At 37.4% G+C, this 9,486-nt stretch overlaps 1 protein-coding gene across 5 annotated transcripts in view; it reads right to left on the bottom strand.

Moving 5' to 3' along the window:
* LOC139119154 (growth hormone-regulated TBC protein 1-A-like) overlaps positions 1 to 9,486 on the bottom strand; it is an 85,423-nt gene that overhangs the window by 7,285 nt on the left and 68,652 nt on the right. For all 5 annotated transcript variants that reach the window (XM_070682815.1, XM_070682813.1, XM_070682812.1 and 2 more), the window contains exons 2-6: positions 4,676 to 4,830; positions 3,393 to 3,551; positions 1,890 to 2,111; positions 828 to 1,000; positions 172 to 357 (exon numbers count right to left, since the gene is read on the bottom strand). In XM_070682815.1, the coding sequence (XP_070538916.1) occupies positions 172 to 357; positions 828 to 1,000; positions 1,890 to 2,111; positions 3,393 to 3,551; positions 4,676 to 4,830 (895 nt within the window). The remainder of the gene's footprint in view (positions 1 to 171; positions 358 to 827; positions 1,001 to 1,889; positions 2,112 to 3,392; positions 3,552 to 4,675; positions 4,831 to 9,486) is intronic.

Here is a 9,486-nt window from a genome sequence, read left to right as displayed (position 1 = left end):
ATGTACCCTTGATGCAGGGGACCATTTACCCTCCTAACATTGGGCACATGGTCACCTACCCATGGGCACATAGTCCCTTGTTTGGGCTATAATATATATAATATTGACTCAGCTACATTGACATGTGCTCTGTCAGTTCAACAAGTGCACGGTATGAAGACTGCTGCTGACCTGCATAAAGGAATGGCAGTCCATGTTTTTACTATGTGTGACAATCTTCTTGAACGCTTCAACCACATTGGGGAACGTGGTCGCTTTCAGTATGATGTCTTGATGCAGGCCTAGGAGTGTCAGAGCAACACGGAATATAATCTTTGATCCTTCGTAAAATAGACTGTCCCAGATCCTTAGTACTGTCTGAAAGGGCAAAAATTGAGCAAGAATGAGATGCACAACCTTCATACACTATCACAAATGATTACTTTGATAGAAGATACAGGTACACCATACAGTAACTGATCTTCCAGCAATAAATAGCGCCCTCATCGCCCAATCTAATAAATCCTTTGTTTTTGTTACCCCTCTCAATGTTTGTTCGTCATCAAACTGAGAAATCATACTAACGGTCCTTGTGTGAATATTCATACTCCAATATTTTGGAAGGCTTCTGAATCAATTGGTATTTAATACTTACACAAGCTATGTAAATTGTTCAGGGCCCACATTCTTTGACAAATGGGGATAGAGCTTGCGTAGAAGATTGAATCTGATTTCATTGAGCCTTGGCAACTCTCAAACATCAATCTCTCTCTCAGACCTCACCCACTTTTGTAAACTCATCAGATTAAATGATATTCTGAAGGAAAGCATTACTTGGTGATACTTACTTCAAGCGGTAAAACTTCTAAATAGAGACATATGAACCATTTTGTAGTCGGTAGTGACCATGGCACGCCTTCCCTTTCAACATGTGCATGTAAGTGGGGTAGTTTGAGTTTCACCAGTTCCCCAAGCACCTCCTGATCTGTTTTCAGCCCACTCATGTCCTGGGTATAGTAGTCTGCGATTGGAAAGATGTGGTGTTACTCTCACAAGAAAGTTTACACAGATTGATATGGGGGAAAGATCTGACAGCAATCGGTAAAATCGAGTCATGCAATTGTTCAATAGGATGAGATTGACCTAGCAGGTGGGAAAAATCACTTGAAGTGTTGCATGGGCCTGTTGACTCTACCACAAACAGTAAACAATGTCATAAACTGCCATTTTCTTCAAGTTCGGTAAATTTTGTAAAAACTATTTCAAACTGATGTGGCACAGATGGCCTGACCTGAAATGTTCTTAACATTGTATTTATTTATTATTCATCTGCTGCACACATCAGTTTGGAATATTTTTAAAAGTCCTGCAAACCAGAAGCAAATGGCAATTTATGACATTGATTCTGGCATAGTTAACGGGCCCTGCCTGGCAAGAACTGGGTTAACATCAGCATGGAAGAACTACAGTTTTTTCAACGTTCACCAAATAATACTGAACTGTGTTTACCCTATGTCAAAATGATGTGCAAGATTCAATAACTTCCCTCTAATGCCATCAAATTTTGCATATTCAATGTACTGGTGAGGAGGCTGACGTTAAGGATGTTCCAGATATTCCTACACTGAGACAAAGCATTTGTGAGTCAGAAGAAATAGTGCTGTTGAAGGTGATTCCTCATTGGTGAAATTCCAACTGGTAAGTATGTATCATCCAATGGAAGGCCGGATCAACAAACCGGAAGGAAATGGATGAAATGGCTGATGATGGTGTTTGTGTATTCCAAAAAATCAAACACTCTGAACAGGTCTCTGCAAAACCAGACTGACCAATCACACAGTGATCCTGCATGAGGGTCAACCAATGGCATGGATGCATTCAGCTGTAGATTTTGACCACTCCTTACTTACCTGGTAAAATTTTATCAAGTAGTGTGTCCAGGAGGAAAAACGACATCTCTTCATCTTTCAGCACCAGCAACAGAAGGCCGGTGATAAAATTAAGACCTTGGCAATATCCGACTCCTTTGTTATGATGACCATACGCCACCAGCACGTTGTACAGTGGACGTCTCTTACCCTCATCTGACCCGTCTTTAAAATAGATGTTGTCTGGGAATGTTCGATGGATATCTGATGGAGAAACATGAAATTCAGGTAAGATTTGTGTAAATATACTAACATGTATGTAAAACACCTGGAGTTTGTTTTGTCTTGATGTAGACTTCAATTTTTGTGAAGATTTGGAAGATACATGTACATTGTGTATTTGTAACTTTCTCAGTAACTAATGATAATATCTAATTCTTAAACAAAGCATTCCACAAATGTCTAAGAGTGTTGTAGAACACACTACTACCGGTACATTACATGTATACCTGCTGGGACCTGACATAATTGCTTTGATATACTACGGACATATTGCAAAATGATGGGGTGGGGGGTGGGTGTGTAGCACTGGTAAGACTCTGTGACTTCCCATTTCATATGCTAGTAACGAGTATGATTGAGGATAAAATTTGAACACCTATAAAATGACATGCAAAGCATGCTACAATGCCTGGCAATCCTAAAATGGGTTCCTTGAACCAGACAAGTGAATATACAGAGGCACCAAGGCATTGTGAGAGGGTTGACATAGAGATGATCAAAGTTACAGAATGGGTGCTCTGTACAGAATTTTTAGAATCCACAGAATTCTGTTTTGTTCTGGATGGCAGATGGACAATAAATAATACCGCTATACCATACAGTGTATCTGCAAAATCATTGTCAACAAAAATGTTCGAACATTTACTGATGTGTTAGAGTATACACCATCAAATATTCAGTCTTGTAAACACTCCCTACTATTAAGCCTTTTTTCAAAAAGTGAAGAGATTTTTCTTTCCCTGTTCGAGTGGTACTCCGGTTTTGGAGACATGTACATAGCAAATTTAATCAATGCCGTTAGACAAGAATTCAGCACAGAGTTGCAAAAACTCTAACATTATTGTATTAGAATATAATAAAATCGTATTAACTCTTGCATTTGTCCGGATCATGGAAAAATACCAATCTTCAATTTTTGCAGTGGATGTACAAAATTATCCAAATATCCATAATGAATTCAACTCAAAACATTGCCCTCTACAGTCAGTCATGGCAGAAGTATTGATGACTCATATGTGACGATGTGTTTGCCACTGAGCAAATATTTCCATTAATATCAGATAACTTAATATTATTTTTCATCAATTTTTTTTCTCATCTGCAGACCTAGCAATTATTCGTTTGTTTTCTACTACTATTTTCAGAAATATACATTTAATCGGGTAAGTATAAGAGTAAATAGACGTCCAATATGAGTAATGGGAAACCCATGTACCAGTATTTTTTTAAAAATATCACTGCTTCATCCCTGTGGCTATTTACCTGTACTGATTGTTTCTATCAACCTTTGATCTTTTGGACCGTTCAACAACTTCTCATACAGCCCTGGATTTTCTTCCATTTTCTTCTGAGCACCGCTGATATGCATCCACACCATACCCCTGTGCTCCGCTGGAATACCCTTCCGACAATACCGCTTGACTGAAAAAAGAAAAATTCATCGATAACTTAATTAGGAGCGAATTAGTCTTCTGAGTTTTTTAAGATCAATATGTTTCACTTTTCAGTCTGAAGACATTGACAGAATTACAGGTACAGGATGTCTTTTTTAAGCTTTTCCAGTTGTTTCGTTTTCTAATTTCAATTTGAAAATGATTATGAACTATTATCAGTTGCTATAATTCTGTGATCAATATGAAAGGAAAACCAAATATACATGTACGTTACATTGTAATTACAGAATAGACAAATATACAAGACAGACAGATTCTCATGTTCCACACAGGAAATACAAGTGGACCTATGATCACACAAACCCAAACCATTATACAGTAAAACCTGTCTAAACCGAACCCTACAGGGAGTGAGAAAATTGTTCTGTTTGGAGAGGTGTTCGGTTTATAAAGGTCCTTTTAAAATAGAGTTCTATTGGAATGGGACTGGGAAAAAGGTTCAGTTTAGACCGGTTTCCAGTTTAGACAGGGTTCTGTTCAGACAGGTTTCACTGTAATTGTGCCATTGGAAAAATATGAGAAAGTATGCAGCGCCCTCAATGGCCAGTTTGAGTACAGATGCTTTCTCTACAAGACAGCACTTTACAGGTAGAGTTCATGCAAGAACTGGGTTATTTGCAGCGTAGTCTGATTAAACTCAAGCAACACTACTAATGTCCATGTCGTTTGTACAGTTTGCATTTATCCTTGGAAAGATACAGACTTGTTAATGAAATGTTCCCAGTAAATTAATTTTCTATATGAAATCTGCCTTTCCATTTTTTCTAACTGACAGACCCATACATGTATTGTCATACTGGTCCTTGTTATGAGAAAAAATCTGAGAAAGCCAAAATATAATTGAGAGATTTAAGACCTTAGATCTACCGAAAAATGTACACAGACATACTGCTCCAATACTGGATATACAGTTTCTGGTACACAGATACAACAGTACATGCCCTGGTGTACAGAACATAAATTACATGTACATAAAAATATACATGTACTCACAGATAGAGACAGATAGACAGACAGACAGGTACAGACCAACATCCACATACAGAGATGGACACACACAAAAAAAAAAGGGGGATGGACAAGCCCATTCACCTTTTCTTGAACGTTCTACTTTAGTCCTGGCCGAGAGCAGTGAGCTCCACTTCCCCGCCCGTCTGGCCAGCACAGCCAGGTAGTGTGACATGAATTCTTCATAAGTCTGATAGTCAAAGTCTTCCGGTCTTTCAAATCCATAGGGATCAATTGCACTGTGAAGAATCAGAAAAAAAAGGATGATAAGTTTATTCAATGCAAGGCGTCCTTTTATTCCTCCACTTGAATGCTAAATGATATTTTCTGAAAATAGGATCAGCATGTTGATGACTCAGACATGAATATAGAACCGGCAATGCCAATAAATACTGCTTAGAGATTTTCACTGTGTTAAATATTTTATGTTTGGAAAGGATGTGTTCATCGTTGAAAAAACATTATTTCATAGAACACCATGCACTGGAACATTTTTTAATATTTCAAATTTTATTCCCATTGTATAGGATTTGGGTATTACAATAAAGCCATGTGCTATTTGTGCAGCCGGTACTGTACAAATGTAAAATATACAATTACTGGTACTTAGATATGTTATTTCTGAACAAAACATGGCTTGACTTGTTTACAGTGATAAAAAAACATTTATGAATGGAAAATGAGAAAACAGTACTTTGCACACATACTCTGTACAGCCAAGTGAAATGGCTGTGAAAAATATCACTGTGGAACCAATATTCTGTTCGATATTTTCTGAAATATACCGGTATTGCCATATAGAATACGTTACATGAGAAATTATATTTTCATCAAAACTGTAATTTAGGTTATATTCACATAGTTGACATGACTTGGTATGATGGCATATTTTTACACAGAGTGCAACCAAAAGCAAATATTAACTGAGGTTTTCACCGATGCTTACATTAACCTTTTCACAACCACAGTTTTTGGCCCAAACCATTAATGGCAGACCTGTCCACTAGGAACAGGGGTGAACAGGTTACAAGAAAAATATGTCTTTTCTTAAATTCTGATTGTCAGTGCCTGTGCTAAGTTGACAGTGGGTTGACACACATGGGTACAGGTGTGTCTTGCAGTTGATTGCACGCTCAAAGATAACTTTCATAGCAGAACGGAGTGATGGATAAGTCTGATATGTAAACAAAACCGGTAGATTGATGATGACCCCGAGTGACCTTGATTCAGGCACTGACATGTGTCAATTATCTGTGAAGATCACACAGCAGGAATGCTACAGTGCTGTATATTACATGGTCGAGACACATCACCAATCAATGAAATGAACACACAGTATGACTTCTTGCTGTGCTGTGCATTACATGATCGAGACTCGTCAACAATCAATGCCACGCTATGTTGTCATTCTGTGGTGTGATGAATATTATCAACTATCTGATCAGACATTCAACTTGTCACAACTCAGTCTGTCATATATGCTGGGGAAATTGTGACTAAGTGATTTCTACACATTGTTGTGACTCCCACGCAAACTGACATTTACGCTCACAGGGACAATATCTGGTTAACTCATCTGGTGGCTGTAGAATGCCTAGTGCCAATTTCAGGCCAATGAATATTCACATCAAGAAAGGGTCATTATCATTTTACAGTGTATTTGCATATTCAGAAAATATTCATGAATACAATTTGCATAGATGAATTCATTTCTTTGGGAAATACATAGAGCAGTAGATGCATGTCTACCCAAATGACATTGCAAATTCTTCAGCATGAACTCACGCAGGCATCAAGCGGCTGTGTTTGTATGAGTAGTCAAGAAAGCATTTTGCAATTTCTAAAAAATGCTGAAGGGCAGCTGGGGGTCAAGTATATAATGAGGTATTTCATGTACTGAATTTGAAATTTGCTGTGGATGAGAAAAGGAAGTATAGAAATACTGTACGTGGTTAACTAACAGTATCACAGACACATAATACTACACATAATCGAGACAAATGCAAGCTACACCTGATAGAATGAAGTCATCTAAAACAGATTATTGTATGATAAATTTTATGATAAGAAATATGAATTAAATCAAGTTGGCAGAGAAACATACTGGTAGTCTTTCCACTCCAAAAGGACTTGTAAAACGACGAATTATGATACCCAATTAATTTCCCATGATGCATTGGAGATTCTGGCACTCCGCCACTTCAGCTGATGAAATTGTAATATGTACTTTATCAAAGTTCTAGTTTTTTAATGAATGTCATAGGTAACACTAAGTGTCATTGTCAATATAAAAGATTACGATTGGGAGCTGTTTCAAATGGTTTGCAGAGCTAAATGTACATTGTTCTTTGACTTTGTGAGGAAGCAAATACTGCATTAGGAAAGACATGTGAGTAATAATGGCTTCATATAGTAATGGGAATGAACAACACTGCACCCACACCAGATGATTTTATAAATAATATAATTCCAGGGGGTATAATTGTTCCAAGGACCTGTGGGAGACTCCCCAGGAAAAACACTATTGCTTTCATGATGAAGAATGGGCAACGTATTTTTCAAATGTGTGTTCATGTCCTCTAAGTTTTGTTCTTATTTAAGTAAGCAACTCAAAACAGAAAGAATTAAATTTTTGCTCAAACTTTCTTTAAGAAAACTTTCAACCGTACTCTTACAAAATAAACAATAAAAATCAGGGGTCAACATAAAATATTGGTGCTGAGAAACAATTTTAACACACACACCTATACCGATATTTTAAGTTCAAAATTCAAAATGGCTACCATCCCTGTGTAAACTTCATGGGGAAAAATTCGATTTTCAACTTTCACAAAACAAAGACAGTGAAAAATGTCCTTACTCCAAGCAATTCAAATTGAGCCCAAACAAGGTAAGCATCGTAAAAATATTACGGTCCTGATATCTATCATCGCGGCGCATTCTACCTTAACAAATTTGTCAGAAATTTATAGGAGTTGAAGGCATACTGTTCTGTGGCACACACATCCAGTATCTCCTATTGCAATGTATCACTTTAGAAGAAAGAACTTTAACATTTAACAAGTGCCGCGCTTTAATCCAAATGTTCAACAAATACTTCATTAGCAATAATAAAACCAGTTTCTGATGAAGGTCAAAACCAAAAACTTTGCAGTAATTACAGAGAAGATACTTCATGAAATGTTATTTCATGGAATAATTTACTTTTTATGAGATAGACGATGGAATTGAAGTACGGGTATTCACTATCAATTAAGCATGATACGATTATTGGATAACAGAAATGTATTGAAGCTGTTCTGTGGATTTTCAAGGCTTACAGTAATCCCATTTGAAGTTGATTAAATGTGATTATCAGGGCATTACTTGATGGGAAAGCATACATATTTTGATAATCACCTTAATCAAACAAATGTGTTGCGTTACATTAAAGTGGACATGTGTAAAACTGCCGACCGTGGTTTTTTCCGAGAAGTATGAATTCAAAAGACGGCCAAGAGAAATGGAAATCTGGAGAAAAGGGCGACTGACATGAATGGCGTTAGAATCAATTTTGTGATGTGAAATTTAATTTATTCCACCAATGATCAGGGAAACTTTTGACTTGTGAAGTACAACTATATTATATATGTGTTATACAGGTACAGTGCAAGATGCAAGATGCATGCATATTCCACATTGATAAGAAGTCATTAGCATAAATTTGAATACACTAACAATGCTCATTAAAATGATTTGCGTAAATGAATACCAGTCCACCTCACCTACATGTATCTTGCACTGAGAGCACACCTGTAGTGCAAGCATATTATGAGTCTTATGAGCCACAGTATATGTACCGGTACAATATATGGTCTCCAGAAATCAGAGAGAATTTCTGCCATCATTTCTTCAAAGGGGCAATGGCTCTAACTTTTGATGATATTTTCATCATTTTTTGTCTAAAATAACAAGTATGCATTCTTTTTCTACAGTACTTACAACACAACATTTTGTGTGATGTGCCATGATACATCTAGCCTGGACTAAAAATGCGGTTTTCAACAAGTACATGTACCGGTATGTGTAAGCTGAGCATTGACATGCAAAAGTCTGTGTTGCCATATTGAACACTATATGCTTTGATTTTGGGAGAAGAACAAGAAACTTTATTTTGCAACAAAATTAACAGCATGCTTCCAAGATAACAGCTCAATTTACAATGGATGAAGCTTGTCCAGTTTTCTCAAGCCTCCATTTGTATACTGAATAGTACAGGCTGATCCGACATTTCATGAGGCATGGAACTCCTAACCTCCACACGAGGATTGTGTTGGAATAGGAAAACAGCTTTCATGTTCTCACTGCAATAGTTGAACATGATTTGATTTGCCATCTGACCACGTCTACTCTACCCCAACAGAGTAATCATGATACAATCGAACGGGCAAATGTAAATTTTTACGTCTTTGAAGTATGTGTTATGAAGTACAAATGAGACACTCAGCTTTTTCACAATATCTTATCGGCACAAAGGCTTGCTGTAAAGATGTGCACATGATGTGTTCACATACAACATTGGCAAAAAAGATGACAATACAGCTGTGGTATGTGGTGATGAAATTCCCAGGTCAATCTCTGAACATGCAGATCACAGGTACGACAGACAAGGCCTGCAGGTACAGTACAAGTAGATTTGGTTCACTCCCCTGGAACGCTAAAGTTGTACTTTGAATATCGAGCTACTGCACCTGGTAATTAAGTACCAGTGCCCCTTGGCAAGTTTGAATTTTACATCATTTGCTGAAGGATGGGAGCTTGTGTGCATGCGGTCTGCAAAGTACCCTTAACTACTGATCGTTTTTGAATTGGATCTGCCCCATAACATGAACACACAGACCAGCTGAAGGCTGCTA

The sequence above is a fragment of the Ptychodera flava genome, chromosome 19 (assembly GCF_041260155.1).
Source record: "Ptychodera flava strain L36383 chromosome 19, AS_Pfla_20210202, whole genome shotgun sequence".
Taxonomy (NCBI): Eukaryota; Metazoa; Hemichordata; class Enteropneusta; family Ptychoderidae; genus Ptychodera; species Ptychodera flava.
The sequence above is the reverse complement of the archived record's forward strand: the minus strand, read 5'-3'. Positions and strand labels throughout refer to the sequence as shown.